Source organism: Saccopteryx leptura, chromosome 3 (genome assembly GCF_036850995.1).
Source record: "Saccopteryx leptura isolate mSacLep1 chromosome 3, mSacLep1_pri_phased_curated, whole genome shotgun sequence".
In the NCBI taxonomy this organism is placed as follows: Eukaryota; Metazoa; Chordata; class Mammalia; order Chiroptera; family Emballonuridae; genus Saccopteryx; species Saccopteryx leptura.
The window spans coordinates 271,983,284-272,002,793 of NC_089505.1; the positions used below are offsets into that span (position 1 = coordinate 271,983,284).

The window sequence follows — 19,510 nt, forward strand, 5'->3', positions numbered from 1 at the left end:
TCTCCAAGATTGGGTTTTATGCTATATAGAGGGAATAGCATCTGAAAGGGAAATAACAATTTTAGAAATATTAGGTGCCCTGGCAGGTTGGCTCAGTGGTAGAGTGTTGGCCCAGCATCTGGATGTCCTGGGTTCGATTCCCAGTCGGCGTCACACCGAAGTGACCATCTGCTTCTCCATACCTTCTCCTTCCCCTTTTCATTCTTTCTCTCTCTTTCCCTCCCACAGCATGGCTCAATTGGTTCTAGTGCATTGGCCCTGGTGGTGAGGATGGCTTTGTGGAGCCTCCACCTCAGGCACCTAAAATAGCTCAGTTGAGAGCAGCCCCAGATGGGGGTTGCCTAGTGGATCCCTGTTGGGCGCATGCAGGAGTCTGTCTCTTTATCTCTCCTCCTCTCACTTGGAAAAGAAGAAAAAAAACACACAAATATTAGGATTGATGTTGAAGTTGGGGACGTTGTAACTCTGGAGGCTTTAAGGACTTATTGTAGAATTAACATGTCACCTGGATACCATCATTTCCAACCCCTGGTTGTTGCATTTAGCTATGTTACAAAAGAGACATTAGTAGTGCATTAGTTTGAAGGGAACCAGGTAGAAAATAGTTTAAAATCCTTTTGTGTATTTTAGAAATTTTAAAATATGAGAATCTACTCACATTTCTCTAAATTAGGCAATTGCTTTACCCAATTTCTACATTTAGGTTTTCACAATCCTTTCTTTTGAGTTTCTAATACAGCTTCCCTACACAGTGAATGTTCTGATGCCTATATTCTTAACTCGGTTTACTGTGTGGGTGTTGCTGTTGTTCTTAAGTCAACAATGTATTTTGGTGTAATATATGTATTTGTTTGAATTCAGGTATTCTTATTGTATTATATATAGTTAACAGCTAGAATAAAGATAATATTTTCCCTGACTGGTGGTGGTGCAGTGGATTGAGTGTCGACCCAGGATGCTGAAGGCCCAGTTCAAAACTTGGGCTAGAGCGCAGGCTAATTAGCTTGAGCACAAGTGTGCCAGCTTGAGTGTGGAATCATTGACATAATCCCAAGGTTGCTGGCTAGAGCTCAAAGGTCGCTGGCTAAAAGCCCCAAGGTCACTGTTTGAGCTCAAGGTCGCTGGTTTGAACAAGGGGTCACTGGCTCTGCTTGAGCCCCCCAGTCTTGGCACATATGAGAAGCAGTCAATAAACAACTAAAGTGAAGCAACTACAAGTTGATGCTTCTCATCTCTCTCCTATCCCTTTCTCTTTCTCTCCCCCCAAAAAGGGGGAAAAAAGAAGTAATATTTGCTTTTAAAGAATAACAGGTGTTTGGTGGCATTTCTTTTCAATGTATAATCACAGATGTGGTTATTAGAGGAATTCATTTTTCCTTAACCTGCAGTGCTTGCACTAATGAATCCTTTGTGAGGTTGGATAAGAAAAGTGCATATGCACGCCTTGGAATGCTCATCTCTTCTGTTGGAGAAATAGATTGTATGACACCAGATTATTGCTCTCTAAGCTGACTTTGTAAGCTGCCATATCACAATATGTTCAAAGTAATAAAAGATATGAAAAAGCCTTAAATGGCGAGTAGTGAACTTGATGTTCACAATAGATCTTATCTGTGATGGGATGGTACGAATCAGTGATGGGAGAATCTGGTAATCACTTGTAAGAGGTGGCTTCTGTTGCCAGACCTTGAACAGTTTTAACATGAAATCAGGCATAAGATTTTTGTTGATAGCCGTAATGTTTTCACTTAATGAATTTATATTTCATCCAACCTTCTATATGAGTAGGTGACACTGACTAGTTTTCATGTGTTTAGAAAATAAAACCTTTTCCTGTGTACGGCTCAGTGTAACTGTGCTACTTGGGAAAAAATGATCTGCCTTTAAAAGTAGCCTTAAGATTCATATTAAATTTGTTTTTTCTAGCTAAATTTGTCTTGAAGGTTAAATTTGATAAGAAACTTTGTTAACATTTGTTAAAAGAAAAAAGCAGCAATAAACGCTGACCAAGTAAAATGACCTAAATAAGGAATGTTTGAAGTGAACTCAAGTCTCTCGAACATGAACTGCGATGGTCAAGAGATGTGATCAGGAGTGTGTGTGTTTGGAGACAAGCAGTTGTGACTCAGATTACTTCATTTCACAGGGTAACCTTGCAGTCATGTTCAGGGCAACACAAGTGCATTCACTAGCCAACTGCCTTGGTCTCTGGTGCAATAAGATACCTCATCATTTATTCATCATTATCAGGATCTTGTCCTAATAAGCATATTTGCCATACAAATAAATGTATGGCATGTTTATAATAATGCAGGATTCTTTCGAAGTAAAACAAATATCCACTTGTTCTTTAAAGTGTTAGGTGTTCTATTATTCTGCATTTGTATTTAAAGAATGAACAGGTAATTGTATAAGTATAGCAATTAGGTGTTTTATTGATTTTTTTTTTCAAGTGTATAAATAACCCTTTTACTCTGTGCTCAGAAATGCCTAAGGGTTCTGGTAGCATCATCAATCCTGAAATTTTACATTTATTTTTTGTGCAAAATTGTTTTGTTTTGGGGGCAGTAAGGAGAGATGGAATTAAGTACTTGCATCGTGAAGAACTGACATAAATAATTATCTGAATACTCTTTAAGACATACTTGTTTTCTGACTCTGCTTTTCAGTTTCCATAGCAAGGCGTGTACAAGATCCATTAGCTGAGCTGGTGAAAATCGAGCCAAAACACATTGGAGTGGGAATGTATCAGGTAAAGCCACCTGATCATTTAATTTATGAAATCCATCAATATAAAGAGCAATACTTAAACTTGGCATAGTAATTAAGTGTCAGTGGAGTAGATTCTAATTTTCAAAGGTTATAAGTTTGTGGGGAGATAGTTAGGAGTTATAAGTTAACAGGGAAGGAAGGAATTTATTTTCCTGATGTTTATAGTTCTGATCCAGACTTAGAATTGAACTGTAGTCAGATTTAAAGGCTGTTAGAACATTAGATCTGAGAAGTGCTTAATCTGGAGAGCCTCTCCTTTTAACGATATTATAAAATTGGAGTAGTTATGGAATAAGGGGAGTATGTTGGCTCTTAGTGTAAAGCAGTACGACCTTTGTTGATGTTTCAGGAAGAAGCCTTTGGTACCTACTGTGACTTTTCTTTTCTCTGTGTTCCACTTCTATTTGATTATTTTAGTTAATTTTTTTTATCATTACCCAGTATGAGCTAAAAGCTTTTGATTATTGTTACTGTGTAGTAGTAATAGTGCTTATTGTTGGTGTATTTTCAATCCTTGAGGTTATGATCACTGGGCAATTGAGGACAATACTAAATCTTGGCACAGTGAATCCATAGTTATCTCTAGAAACCTTGAGTTGAATTGTTTTCTTATTTAATGAATGTCCTTCTTAAACCTGAAATAGCATATTTCCCTCTGAATAATTTTCATGGAATTTGAATGATAGATACTACACTTTCTTAAAACAATGTTATATTAGGTCATAGAATCTGTGACCATTGAAAATTCAAGAGACCTTAGAAATCGTATCACCCTGCCCCCTCATTTGACAGAAAAATAAGCTGTGTTCTAGAATAGTTAGGATTTTTACCCTGGATAATACTGACAAAGCCTGGAGTAACTTGCTTATATTGGGACTTAACTGGGAGTGTTCCCATTTGATAGCAAGTTAGATTAAGAGGCATCCAGAGCTTTACCGGACTGTTCATTTGGGAAGGATAGTGACTGAAGGGACTGATTTAGCTACAGATGCAAACACCTGGAATCTAAAGCACACAATTACAGCAGCTTTATGACATAGGCATTGTAGTTCAGAGGAATTATAGTTATTACAAGGTGAAGTGATGGAATGTCTCAGTAGGGTCGTGGAACAAAAAAAAGGGAAACATACTTACACAGCCCAGGCAGGCTAATGAGCTATTGGCATTGGAGAAGTCTTTAAGTAGATAGCAGGGACCTAATCTCCAAATTTGGATTCAGAGATAGCATTTAACATGAAAAAGTTTGGGCTTTATGGCAATAGCAGTGAGTAATGGAGGAGTTTAAAGCAGTGAAATGATGTGATCTGATTTGTATTCTAAAACATTGATGATGGCTGTTCCGGGGAGAATGCTGTGGAGGGGAAGAGGAGAAGCAGTAGGACCAGTTTGGAGGCTATTACATAGCCCAGGTGAGAGATGCTGGTGGCCTGGACAAAGTTAATGGCAGTAGAATTGGGAAGAAATTAAATCTATTTTGTAGGCATTGCTTGCTAATAAACGAGGGAGAGGAGTTGCTAAGAATTTTCTCCAAGGGTCTTGGTCTGTGGGTGATGCCTGAGTGGAGCAGATTTGGCAAGGAGAAGATCAGTAATTCTGTTTTGGACATGTTACATTTGAGATGTGCGTAAGAAATCCAAGAAATGGTATCAAATAGAAGTTGGATATGCAAGTGTGAGATTTAGAGAAATACCATATTAACATTGAAGTACAGACAATTGAGCAAATGACACCGAGAAAGGGATCATGTTGGTAGGCGGAGCTCATGATATTCTCTCACTGCACCACCACCACCACTGGTGTGTCCACTCCCCAGATTCCATAAGGAAAGGTGTTCGTATGTATCTGTACCTATATAAACCCACACTTACATGAACAAATTGATGATAGTCTGGGAAAACAAGAAAGGGTTCCACCAGTGGATGAAAATTTTAGGAATTCCTGAAAGATATTAAGTATGAGGAATCACATTCATGGAAAAATACAACCTGGTAGATCATACCTCAAAATACAGATGAGTAGTGTTATCAGACCAGAATCACATTCAGGTAGTAGGAGGGGGGCTATAGTGTCAGGTAATGAGGTGAATATAGAGTGGGTAAACCTGTAGTGACACCTCCCTCAGTATACTGTGACTCCAAGCTAAAGCACTGAGTGTAACACAGAGGCCAGAGACTCTGGGAGACCCTCAGGTTGACCTTGATTGTCTGGAAGCTCACGACGCCTCATCCTGGCAAGACAAACTCCTGGCCTATACTGACACCTGTCATCATATCCCACATTTCCCCGGTTGTCACTTGAAGCTGATGCTGGTAAATAGCGTACACAAACAGCCAAACAGGATCTCTGAAATGATCTTGCTACCAAGAAGCACTAAACAGTTGAGGAAAACTTATGGTAGGAAAATGAGGCACCAAACTTAATAAGCAAAAAATAACACTCAGTGAAACAATAAACAGGCAACAGATGTTGTTTTATTATTATTATTATTATTATTTTTAGTGAGAGAGACAGAGACAAAGAGAGGGACAGATAGGGACAGACAGACAGTAAGGGAAAGAAATGAGAAGTATCAACCTTGTAGCACCTTAGTTATTCATCGATTGCTTTCTCATATGAGCCAGTGACCCCTAGCTCAAGCCAGCAACCTTGGGCTCAAGCCAGCGACCTTTGGGCTCAAACTGGTGACCATGGAGTCATGTCTATGATCTGACACTCAAGCTAGTGTCCTCGCACTCAAGCTGGTGAGCCCAAGCTCAAGCCAGTGACCTCAGGGTTTTGAACCTGGGTCCTCTGAGTCCCAAGTGGTTGCTGTATCTACTGCTCTACCGCCTAGTCAAGCCAGTCTTTGAAATATGTAAAGTTAATATTCACAGAGGCACAAGGGAGTTTATTGCATTTATATATAGGTAGAATGAAATTAGACCAATCTTAGAATTTTAAATTATGTTTTTCAAGATTAAAAAATCACATAACCAGGATAGAAAAGACAGAGCTAAAGACACATTAATGAATTGGAAGAGTGAGCTAAGAGATTCTTTAGAATGTAGTCTTACACTGAAAAAGGTGGACAGTGTGAACAAAATGTCCTATGATGTAGAAGACCTTTAAAAGCTTTAACTTTCATCTCATAGAAGATTAAATAAATAGAGTGGAGAGGATTATAATCACGGAAATAATAGGAGAAAATTTCTCCAAAGTGAAGATAGACAAATCTTTTGAAAAGGCCTAATGACTACTAAATGAAAAAATAACAGAGGATATACACTCAGATATCGACCTAGGAAATTTCAGAATGCTGGTCATAAAGATGAACTGACTAAAAGCTTCCAGAGAGCAAACATAGTTTATCTACAAAGGAAAGAATTAGGTGGACATCAGTTTCACTACTGGTAATAACAAGCGATAGAAGATAGAAATGCAGTAGTTATGAAATTGTGGGGAAAGTCTACCAGTATTTTGAACCCATAATTCTCCATTCAGTCAAAACAGCAATTCAGTGAGAGGAAAATAAGAGCATTTTTGGACCTGCCATGATTCACTTTCTCTGATTGTTACAGACCTTACTTGAAAGTATTTATGGAAGTATTCCTGACTCTAAAGAAGAGGGGGGACCCCAAAGAAGGGAAAGGCATGCTGTGGGGAGGTAGTGCTGACGTAAGGAAACAGTGGAGCGTTGTATAGTCCACACGTGCACAGTAAAATGTATTCAGAGTCAAGTCTCATAGTTTTTTCTTGGTTTGTTATTTTTTAATCTATAATGTTAATCTTTTAATATCATTCTTGATCGGATCAGTTCAACATGGGAGGAAAGAAGAAAAAGAAGTAAAGAAGTAATAAAATATTAGGATTATTTTTTTAGGAAAAAGATTTAGATACAGATTCTATAAGTCTCTAATATATTAGAAAAACATAATGTGAAATATATGAATAACCACAAATAGGGTTTTCAATATAAATCATGAGAGTAAAAAATAAAAAGTTTATCATTCTAACCAAAGAAAGAGAAAAATGAAAACATAGTAAATAAAATATATGATGATAGGAATAAGTTTAAATAATAAGTAAAGGTGAATGGGTTAAATTCCCTTATTAAAAGAATCTCAGAATTTTAAAATAAAATGTAGCAGTCAGCTGCATATGTGCCAGAAATACTTCTAAAGAAAAAAGCAATCTTGATATTAGAAACTTGAAGAAAAATATTCTACATTGATGAAAAAGAATAGCAATTTAGTATCAGATGAAATACAGTTTAAGGCAAAGTGCATTTAACAGGTTAAATAGGGATATTTCAGATTAATAACAGATAGTGTCTTCCAAGAAAATATAATTACCCTGAGAAGTCTGTTATTTAATAACATAGCTTTAAAAAATATGCAGCATTAAAAACCTGAAAATTTGAGCAAGAGACAAATTTTTTATAGGAGTGTTAATAGACCACTATATATTAATACATACATTTAAAAATAGCTTTATTGAGATATAATTACATTCCTACATGTGCATACATACATACATACATAAATTCACCCGCCAAAAATATACAAGTCAGTGATTTTTAGTATATTGATAGGGTTGAAAAACTATTACCACCAATTTTTTTTTTTTTACATTTTTAAGCTTTTTTTTTTTAATTTTTTATTTATTCATTTTAGAGAGGAGAGGGAGAGACAGAGAGAGAGAGAGAGGAGAGACAGAGAGAGAGAAGTGGGGGAGGAGCTGGAAGCATCAACTCCCATATGTTCCTTGACCAGGCAAGCCCAGGGTTTTGAACTGGCGACCTCAGCATTTCCAGGTCAATGCTTTATCCACTGCGCCACCACAGGTCAGGCTACATTTTTTTTAAAAGATTTTATTTATTCATTATAGAGAGGAGAGAGAGAGAGAGAGAGAGAGAGAGAAAGAAAGAAGGGGGGAGGAGCAGGAAGCATCAACTCCCATATGTGCCTTGACTAGGCAAGCCCAGGGTTTTGAACTAGCAACCTCAGCGTTTCCAGGTTGACACTTTATCCACTGTGCCACCACAGGTCAGGCTACCACTAATTTTTGAACATTTTCATCACCCCCTAAAAAAACAATTAGCAGCCACTGTCCATCGCCCCTCATTTCCCAGCCCTAGGCAACAACTGTTCTACTTCCTTCTCTATAGATTTGTATGTTCTGGATATTTCGTATAAATGAAATCATGCAGTATGTGGCCTTTTATGACTGCCTTCTTTTCATTTAGCATAAGGCTTTCAAGTTTTATCCATGCTGTAGCAGTATCAAAACTTCGTTCTTTTTTATGGACTATATAGTATTTCACTGCATTTAGAGACCACATTTTGTTTATCCATTCATTAGTAAGGTTATTTTCACTTTTTTGGCTATTCTGAATAATGCTACTATGAACATTTGTGTACAAGTTTCTATGAGGTATGTTTTCATTTTCTTGGATATATACCTAAGAGTGGATGTACTAGGTCATTTAACACATAAATTTAAAGTCATGATGAACTAGGGAAATGAAACTATTTGCTACAAATGTATATCTCCATGTGACAAGTACATATTTTATTCGTAAGATTTTGTTTTCTTTTTGATTTGTACACATTTGTATGCAGGTATATATAAAGCATTTACATAAAATACAGGGGTGGCAAAAGTAGGTTTACAGTTGTTCATATGGAAAATTGTAATGATCAAAATAACCTGCCTGTCTTTTCCCAAAAGAACAACTGTAAACCTACTTTTGTCCCACCCCTGTATTTATTGAGCCTCTACATACCATTTACCATAGATGAAATGTGAATTTTTTTCTTTATCAAAGAAACCCAAATTAAACAAGTAGATATTATATCAACCGGACAGTTGAGTAAAGTTGTAATAAAATGATAAATATCTGTGCAAGTGAGCGTACATGAAATAAGCATTCACATACTGCTAATGGAAGTGCACATGGTTATTTTTAGCAAATAGTACCTACCTATCAAGATGCACTCTAAGAAAGAGGCACCCCTTGGGTCTGGTAATTCTCCCTTTAGGGGTTTCTTCTAAGGCAGTAATAACAGCTGTTGATAGGATTTATATATAAGTTTGCTGTTGTAGCCAAATATTGGAAGCAGCTACAGTAGAAGAATAGTTAAATGAGTTTTGGCATATCTATCAGTTGAAATATTATATAACTATTAAAAAGTCAGGCTTAGGGCAGATTTAATGACATGAGAAATTACTCTTGATGTAATATTTTTAATTTGCAAAAAAAGTTATTGATACAGAATCAAACTAATTTGTTTTAAAATTATAGTTATGCATTTACATTGAAGAAAAAATATCTGGCTGGTGACTGATATTTATATCTTTGTTGATGTGATTAGGGATTTTCATTTTCTTCTTTTTTCAAACTTTCTACAGTAAATATGAGCAAGTTTTGTAGTAAAATATATAGCCATTTCCAAATCCCAGCCAATGAGCCACTTAATTTTAAGCCTTTATAGAGTAGAATTCCAATACAACCAGAGCGGAACTGAATTTCTTTTCAGTTGAGACCTAAATACTTTTAGTATAAAACTAATACTTATATGTATTTTGAAGCTGGACAAACATTGCTAATTTTAAAAATGAAAGCTGTTCAAAGAAAGAATGTTAAATAGATGAAATAATAGAAGCTATAATATTATTTCAATAGAAACTAAAATACTTTTGGTTTAATAACAACTCAAATGCTAAAGACAGTACTCCAATCCTTGTCTTAGAAATGGCGAGAGCTGATTTTAAAAACACATGCCTGTCATTATTTCTGGAGAAGAGGCAGCCAGTGCGGTCGAATGACAACATATCCCCAACTGACCCCTATAGACTTTGCTGGAAAGTGGCTTGGTGTTAGTCCCAAGAAAACACTCCAGGGTGAGAGCAGGATGATGCAGGGTTGGCTCTGTCGAGTTCTTTGGGACATGGGGAATGGTGGTTTAGCTTGGCCTTGTCATATCCTGAAAGCACAACTTAAGTCATTTGGATTTACTTGCTGCTTATTTCTTCTTTGGACCATTTTTACATACTTCCATGCTCATTAACACCTCTATTTGTTAATGAGCATGCACAGTAAAGTGAGAAAGACTGAACAGTTCTCTTTCTTCCTGTTGTGCCTCCGTGTTAAATCATTTGATGATGTTAGAAAATGAAATGGTTTTCCAAATTGAGGTTTTGGAAGCCTTAGTGGATTTTCTATATCCAAGCCATCTTTATTCCTCATTAGTTTGGATAATGAGGAGTCACTGTAAAAGGAAAATCATCTTCCCCGCTGAAATTTTTCATGGTAAAACTTTAAAGATGGGAATTTGTATTTTATTTCTCCACCCCCTATGTGGGAGCAGTTCTAGGTAAAAACAAAAAACAACTCTTCAGTGGGGACACTACTCTTAAAAACAATTTTATAACTAGTTAACATGTAGAAATTATGAAATGTAGTTTTAGTTTAGGACTGTAAAAGGTTAATGCAGTTCCTCATCTGCCCTATATTGTTTGCCCAAATTCTTTCAAACATTTTAATCCTTTATTTATTATTGTGCAGTGGGATATAGAAAAGAGTTTGCCTCATGGATATTTACTTAGGTGACTTTTATCTGAATTTTTGCCACTATACTAAAGCAATAATTTGAAATGTATAAAACACAAAGGGAAACAGAATTGTTCTCAAAATTAGGCATTGTTCACATAACTAAGTTCCTTGCCAAAATGTAATCTTGTTCCTTAACTGTAAGTTCCAGGTTATGGGCTGCAGTTGAATCTCTGCTTTACTGGGTATTATGAATGACATTAAGACTTAGTCTTGTAATTCAGGTAATCTATTCATGACTATAATTGAACTGGTTCCATAAGTGAACAAAAACAAGTAAGTGACCTCTCCTGGGAGTAGGAACTAAATACATGTTATAGAATTTGCTAATTATTCCTTAAAGTTTTATTTTTTTGTTTTTATTCCTTAAAGTTTTAAAATTTCTGTTCTGAGTATTTTTTTTTCTTTCCAGATAAAGTATGCCTCCAGATCAGGGGTCGGGAACCTATGGCTCGTGAGCCAGATGTGGCTCTTTTGATGGCTGCATCTGGCTTGCAGACAAATCTTTACTAAAAAAAAATAATAACATTAAAAATATAAAACATTCTCATGTATTACAATCCATTCATTTCCCACCGCTCATGTTCATGGTTGCGGGTGGCTGGAGCCAATCACAGCTGTCCTCCGGGACAACACCAAATTTTTATTGGATTATGCGTAACGTGCAGGGGTCGTTGTATGGCTCTCACGGAATTACATTTTAAAATATGTGATGTGTGTGGCTCTCTCAGCCAAAAAAATTCCCGACCCCTGCTCCAGATGAAGTATTAACTTGAGTTTTCTCAGGTTCTTAGATATCAATGACAGTGTAATAAGCCATATATATATATACACACCACTCTCTCTCTAATATAACACCATTACCCATCTTTAAAAGAAATGTGAAATGTATGAAGAAACTTTTACCAGTATTAACAATGAAATATCTAATTTCCTTTATCTTTTGTTTGCTTACTCTTTGTCATTGACCTTGAATGATGAAACTAGATTGATTTCAGCTTCTTCTTAAGTTTATCCTCTAGTTTTCATACATCAGCACAAACATCACTGTTAGGAGTTCTAAAACTTAAGGTATTTTCATAGTGTTTAAAATGTAATTATCATGGATGATTGGAAAAAAATTAAACATGGCATTTACAGGAAAAGATTAATAAATTCTAGTGGTTTAGAATCTAAAATGTCCCTAAGTCAGAAAGCAATATATAAAAAATCCACAGACAGGGGGAAGGTATTTTTAACATATATATCACCTATGAAGGATACAGAATATATAAAGTTCTCCTGCAAATCAAGAGGAAACAAGACAGTTGGACAGAAAAATAGGCAAGGGATATGGATAGGCAATTGACAGAACAGGAAACACAAAAAATGTAGGTATGAAAAAAAATTATTGCTTTCACAAGTAATTGTGGAAATGAAAACTAAAGCCATAAAGGGAAACCTTTCAGGTTGTCAAAAATTAATCTACAGTTTGGATGTTAACCACGTGGAGCATCAGGATTCTTGGACATTACTTATTGGGGTATAAACTGGTTAGCCTCTTTGAAGAGCAATTGGAAATTAGTCAAGTTGGAAGTGGGTATTCTATTCAACTCAATAATTTTTTTGCCAGATACACATAGCCTTGAAAAATTTTTTCACATGTGCACAAGAAGACATGTATTTATTGTAGTGTTATTTATGCTAGTAAAAATTTGGAAAAAATATGTCCTTCATACAGAAGAAAAACAAAAATAAACTATATCACCTATATTCAGGTAATGGAATATTATATAGGAATGAAGATTACTTGATTTAGAGCTACTTATATTAATATGGATAAACAAGATATTAAGAGAGAAAACAGTTTGTATGTACAATATTTTTTGATTGGTATACAATTTTAAAATACGAAAAATAATACTGTATACTATTTATGAATTTTAATATATATGGTAATAACATAGAAATAAGCAGTGGAATTTAAGGTAGTGGTTATCTTGCTTGGCACATGGAATGGGAGGAGAATTTGAACTGGGAAGGGTATTCCAGGAGTTTCAACTATATATTTTATTTCTTAAGTTATTTTTGTTATTTATTTCTTAAGTCATACACGGTGTCCCCTTATATTCTATAACTTCATGATAAGTAAGTCATAATTTTTTTAAAGATGTAGGAAAGCTTGGTTAAATCATGAAGTTGTTTTATCTCTGGAGCTTTGGCTTTCATTTGGATTTATTTCCTCCTATACTTGTGTGTGTATGTTTTACAGTGAGGATTTATATAATCAAAAAATAAAGTTACTTTCATGTTTTAGTGAAAATGAAAAAATACATTAAACATTAGATTTCACTTCTCATAATATTCTTTCAAATTTTTATTGTTAAAGCCCTAAGTTTGCACCAAATCAAATACTCTTTAACGCATACTTTTAACCCTATTTTAAAATTTTTTCAGTGCACAAATACTGATTTTTCTTTTGTGAATTTTAAGAATTATATAAATATTATTTGTTTTGCTCCCATTATTTAAAATGGCCATTCCAGAAATATGGCATAGAACAAACTTGTAGATTCATGAGGGTGAACCTTTATATAAAACCCCTTTTTTTGGTGGGCCAATCGCGGTGCCGTGAAAGCTGCCCACCATGAAAGCTGGAACGCCCACTAGTGGGCAGGAGGGACCAGGTTGACCAGCAGGGCAAAAGTGGGCGGTTTTTATAAAAAGGTTCACGAACCATCACGATTGTAGATTATATTTCTACTGCTTATTTCCAGGGCTCAGTTGGGCAGAACAGATGTTTAAGGAATGTTAATATAATGTGTTATAATAATAGTACCATAGTATGACAAGCATTCATCCTATGCAGTTATTTTTTTTCCATTCACTCCTCTTACCCCTTTCCCCCACCATTAAAAAACTCCTAAATTATCTATATTAGAAACCTTAAGATTAAACAGAGGAGCTTTTAAAAATCCTAACCTATTTCCACCTCCCCAGAGATTTTTAGTTCAGTTATTCTGAAGGTGGGTCCCAGACATAACAAACTTTAACAGTTCTCAGGTGATTGTGATGTACAAGCAGGGATGAGAACTACTGGTTCTTAAAATATGGTTGCTGGACCAGCTGCATCAATATCTTCTGAAAACTTGTCATGCACCCCTTCCCAGACCTACAGGAGGACAAAGTCTGGGGGTGGGCCACTAGAATGTCTTAATGGCTAAGGCTTGAGGACCACTGGTCTCTACTGCTTCTCAAGCTTGACTGTGCATACCAAATCCTTCAGGGTTTATTAAAGTACAGATTCTGATTCAGGTGGTGTAAGGTGGGGCATGAATTCCTGCATTTCTAATAAACTCCCAGGTGATACCAATACCCTTGGTTTGAGGATTATACTTTGAGTAGCAAGAGACCCTACTGAAAATCTCTTGGGCGCCTACCCCAGACCTATCTGATTTTAATGAAATTTCTAGGTGTCCTGAATGCTCATTACAGTATGTGTAGTGTAAGAGGAAAATCAGGACTTGCTAATATCTAAGGGAGATGGGAGAATGAAGAAGCAAAAGTCAATATTATAAAACACTACAAGGATAAAGGTAGGATAAAGACTGAAAATGTGTCTTTCGTGATTAATTAAAAAATGACAGTGGTGTCCATAGGAAGAATAATTTTATTGGAGGCAGAAGTCAGAAGTAGATTGAGGACTAAATGAAAGGTGAGCATTTAGAGACAAGTGTATGCAAGTCTTTAAAGAAGGCTTTTCTAAGGTTAGGATTTGAATGTATTTAAATATTGATCAGAAGAAAATAGAAGTGGAAAAGGGGAGGCTGAAGGTGCTGGAGAGGGGAAGCTGGGTGCCTGTGAAACACCTGAGGAAGGAAGTGGACGCGAGTTCAGAAGAGAGGAGCTCCTGGGGTGAAGGGAGAGGGGTGATCTGGGAGGAGGTGAGAGAGAGCAGTGGTGGGAGAGGTTGCCCCCCTCTGGATAGTTTTCTCTGTGAAGTAGCAGTCTGTTTTATAGTCTTACCTCCCCCCCCCAAAAAAACTGCTAGTTTTTACATTTCTGAAATCATAGTATGCATTTGTTTACTTCTCTTCTAATGGAACGAAATGGTGCTTCCACTTCTGTATCCACATCTCCCAGGACCTGGCACACAATAAATATTCGATAAGTATTTGTTGAATGAATGAGTGTATGAATGAATGAATGGTTTATCAGTATAGTTGCTCATTTATTGTATTTTTAAACTCTACTATGAACACACCATAAAGTTTTGTAGCCTGTCATTTAAAATTCAGTAGCCTGAAGTGTTACTTACTAGTAAATTTTTTAATGATTCTTTTTTCAGGAAAAGTGTTGGAGAAATGAGGAGCAGAGATCATTAGAATAGCCATGTAGTTGGAACGAGAATTAATGTGAAAGTAAAGGATTGCTATTGATGAAAAAACCAGAGTTGTTTAACTTAGCACATATCTCTTCATTCTTTTCTCCCTTTCTACAATGTATATTCTGTTCTCTATGGAAATAATTCTCACAGGAACAGGTCCGAGGGAGCACTTATATAGGAATGTTTTTTGTGATCAAGTCAGTATTTTTAAGGACCTATTATAATATAGTGTGGTACTATCTTTTTGTTGTTGTTGTTGTGTTTTTCTGAAGTGAGAATCAGGGAGGCAGAGAGACAGACTCCCACATGCGCCTGACCGGGATCCACCTAGCATGCCCACTAGGGGGTGATGCTCTGCCCATCTGGGGCGTTGTTCTGTTGCAACCAGAGCCATTCAAGCGCCTGAGGCGGAGGCCATGGCGCCATCTTCAGTGCCCAGATCAGCTTTGCTCCAATGGAGCCTTGGCTGCGCGAGGGGAAGAAAGAGACGGAGAGAAAGTAGAGGGGGAGGGAGAAGCAGATGGGTGCTTCTCCTGTGTGCTCTGGCTGGGAATCGATTGCAGGACTTCCACATGCCGGGCCGATGCTCTACTGCTGAGCAAATCAGCCAGGGCCATGTGATACTATCTTTATCAAAGAAAAATCTTTGTTGCAGTGAGATTCACTGGAATAGATTCTTTTAAAATGAAATTATTTATTAAAATACACGTTTATGGAATGCCTTAATAATTTTATCTTTGTCACAGAGCCTTAAGGAAGTTTTTATTATACTGGTTAGGTCTGATATTGACTGTGTGTGGATAGATCGTCTATAGACTAAAAGACTAAAAATAGTGGAATAAGAGTATTCCAAATATGTTTAACTCTGGCATTCATACACATATAACTTTCTGTTTTGATGAACATTTGCATGTAATTATGTGTGGATAACTGTTTGGCATACTAAGAGAATCTTAGATGTAATTCTTTACTCAGTGCAATAAATTACCGAAATATAATAAACATACTGAAAAGAATTGTTGAAAACTCAAAATATAGGATTGTGCTAGATAATTATAGTAACAGGGAAGAGGAAGAAAATGTGAGAAAAAATATTAGAAGGGCCACTTCTGAGAATTTAAAAACAATATTCTGAATATCTGATATCTGATATTGTTCAGAAATGTTGATTAACTCATCCCTTTATGTATGTGTGGGTTGAAGGAAGATGTTGATCATAATCTTTAAGAATAGCACAGGTAGCCTGACTAGGTGGTGGCAGTGGATAGAGTGTCAGCCTGGGATATTGAGGACCCAGGTACAAAACCCCGAGGTCACCAGTTTGAGCGTGGGCTTGCTAGTTTGAGCATGAGATAATAGACATGATTCCATGGACGCTGGCTTGAGCCCAAAGTCACTGGCTTGAGCAAGGGATCAATGGCTCAGCTGTAGACCCCCAGTGAAGGCACATATGAGAAAGCAACCAATGAACAAATAAGATACTGCAACAAAGAATTGATGCTTCTCATCTCTCTCCCTTCCTGTCTGTCACTCTCTTTCTGTGTCTCACTCTCTGTCTCTGTCACTAAAAATAAAAATGGCACAGGTAAATTTAAGTACTTGTAAGATTATATTATGTTTTAAATTCAAGGGTAAGTTGTCATTTTTGTCATGGTGACAAGTATGCAGAAAGTGTATGATACTGTAGAAAGGACTGTGAAGTTTATAGAATATAGGTAAGAAATGAACCCAGCTGCCTGCAAAGTGATTACAAATATTGATCGACTTACGGCCTATGCAACTTACAACCATTTGACTTGACGACCACAATCGCTAGCCATGACTGCTCCGCATCTGGCAGGTCAAGCGTTGCCCAGCTGGGCGTACAACAGTGCGGACCAGCTTCCGGCAGCACTACCATCTCTGCATGCACCATTTCAACTGTTATCCCAGACTCGGTACAGCAATTTGTGTTTTGTGTCTTGGATATTTTTCATCAAACCCCTCCCAAGATGTCTAGCAAGAGGAAATTGTCTTTGCAAATATTAAACCAGTTATACTGGTAATGCAGTGTTTTACTTAAACCTGACGAATGTAAAAATAAGAAACAAAATGGTGTAGAGATGATACAAATGACATAAAATGAACAAAGAAAATTATGATAAAATATGACTTAAAGATTTTTATAACATCATTTCACAGTACTGTACATATAGCCTACTCAACTTACGACCAAATCGTGTTACGGCCGGTCTGTCAGAACCAATCGTGGTCGTAAGTCGAGCACTAGCTGTATAATGTGGTACAGAGACAGGAAAACTGGCCTCATTAAGTTATGATGTAAATTCACTTGTGACACATTCCTCCACCAAATCTGTCTTCTGCTGTTTTGTTACTGTGTCTTTCTTTTTGGTGATCATGGGGAAAACTTCTAAGGGGAAAAGTGTTTTGAGAAAAATTTGATGAGAGACTTTTTTCCTGGGTTGTTCTTAGTAATATATAGGTAAGAAAAGTTAATTTGCCTGGATTTGTATGGAATGAAGTTTGTTTCTCAGTTTAAAATGATTTTTTTGAACATTAACTTTAGGAGATGTCTGGTTGTGGATGAGATAGTCAGCTAGTTGGCTGCCTTCTTCGGGTGCTGGTAACTGGTGATATATTTCCTTTAATAATTCTGATCGGGCTACCTAAGCTGTTTATTGTATAATATTATTTAAAAAGATGTATTTTCTTTTCAAATATATAATTGAAAGGGAGAATTTTCTCCTGACATATACAAGGCTTTTGTTTCATTATTTATTTGGAATAAATGGGGCCAGAGGGTATGAGTGCAGTTAGGTTTTGTTGGAGGGGCCTTGCAAAGACTTTTTGAGGCATGATGTGCAAGTGAGTGTTTTCAAATCTCAGAGGTGTGATTATGTCATAACAGCTATAACCTCTGGGCTTGCTTTATTACTTTTATTAAAACAAATCTGTATAGGGGTGCTATGTATATTTTGGTGATGAAGGAAATGAGGTGGTTAATTTATTATGTGAACAGCACTTTCAACTAACCACAGCGTGATTCACTGAGAGAGCGGTGGAAAAGCCTAGCTCTGTCGAAATGACTGCTTTTTGATTTGTGGACCTTAACTTTCAACACCAGAGCATGAAGTTTATCTACTAAATGATTCCTTTTTTTTCCCCACTGTACTAATGTTTTTTGTCCAATTTTAAACTTGAAATTTCTTCCTCCATTTTATTTTGAGCATTTACTAAATATGAATGAGCTAAATAATCCTTGCTGGCAAGTTAAGGAAGAAAAAGAAAGGAGGGGTGGGAATCCATGAGTGAGGGCATTAGGGAAGTGGGCCACATCTTTATGGTTTCCAAGCAGCCCACACATACCTCTCAGAGGAGGACTCTATAAAATAAATCAATATACAAACCCTTAACTGATGAGGATAACTATCTGGTACCAGGTATGAGTTTCAGAAATGTGTGGCACCTGTTCTTCCCCTTTATAGGATGTTGTAGAGGAAAAGAAAATAAATCTCATGCAAAATAGTCTCTCATAACTGTTTGCTTGGAAGTGGGAATGGATAATGAGAGGAGATGAGGATGTAATGCCACAAAGAAGTTTGCACACTATAGCATGGAATCAAAAGAAGACTTTATTGTCTAAGGAGTTCTCCGGGTCCAGAGCACTTGCTGTGTACTCATAAACAGCCACTGAAAGACCCAGAAAGGCTGTTTCCTCTGGAGTTGCACTGTATCCAGCATCATCTGGTGATGTGAACCTGCCTAGAGAGAATGGAAAATAGGTCATCTTTCTGGCAATAGTTTGAAAGACCCCTTCATTTTCCAGATGTCCCAAATACCAATCATTTACAAACAGAAAGACTCAGAAACCAGGGTAGACAGTAATTGATTAGAATTCTTTAAAGCATTTTATATCTCGAATATCACAAGGCTCCATCAAAATAAGGAATGACAGTTTTATATTTTATCTCTGCTTCTTTGGAGTAGTATACCACAGTTCTCTTCAGAGCCCTAAATTTGCTCTAAAAATTATGTCATTCCCTCATAGCATTTCCCCAGAGAGTTGGCAGAGGCCAGGAGAAACAATATTTGTGTAAAGACAGCGTGGAGGAGGGAGGTCCAGACCTATGGTTTATGTAAACAGGGTAGGCGGGGAGGGGGCTCTGGCACCCCTGGTTAAGTTGTTAGTCATTATGAGCAGTCAGTCCTCGTGAGAACGTGTCCACTTTGAGACTGCTTGAGCCATGGTGATTAGTAATGACCATACACAGTCCCAGAGTGTGATAAAAATTTAATTTGAAAAGGAATTGGATTGTAGGCAAAACTTGATTTTAATGACATTGGTTGGGCCTTTCAAACTTTTAGGTGTCCTCACTAGTAGAACAGAACTACATGATTTGGACATTTCCAAGAGACATTGTATTTGAAACCATGTAAGCTAGCATTTAATTTGGTGAAAGGGTATTTGTCTTCATTATGGTTTGATTACTATATTAAAAAATGAGATTTTAGAACTTATTATTGAGAATTGGCTTTAAAAAGTCTGCTATACTCCCTTTCCCTCCTAACTAACCACCTCAAACCAGTGCGAAACATCAACATTATTAAAAGCATGGATAACAGAGAAGCCTTAAGTCCAAATGTGCCCTCCGTTCTCCTCTGCCCTCCGCATTTTCTCCTGCTTTGTCCTCTTTGCTGTGTGCCACTTTCCTCATCTCCCTGCCAACCTCCTGTGCGCTGCTATTTGAAGAGGTAGTTGGTTCCCTAGTTCCTTACACAGG

At 36.8% G+C, this 19,510-nt stretch overlaps 1 protein-coding gene across 2 annotated transcripts in view; it reads left to right on the forward strand.

Annotated features, from left to right (window-relative positions):
- The window catches only part of SRBD1 (S1 RNA binding domain 1), a 203,522-nt gene that overhangs the window by 102,180 nt on the left and 81,832 nt on the right, over positions 1 to 19,510 (forward strand). For both annotated transcript variants that reach the window (XM_066378352.1, XM_066378353.1), the window contains exon 16: positions 2,670 to 2,752. In XM_066378352.1, coding sequence (XP_066234449.1) covers positions 2,670 to 2,752 — 83 coding nt within the window. The remainder of the gene's footprint in view (positions 1 to 2,669; positions 2,753 to 19,510) is intronic.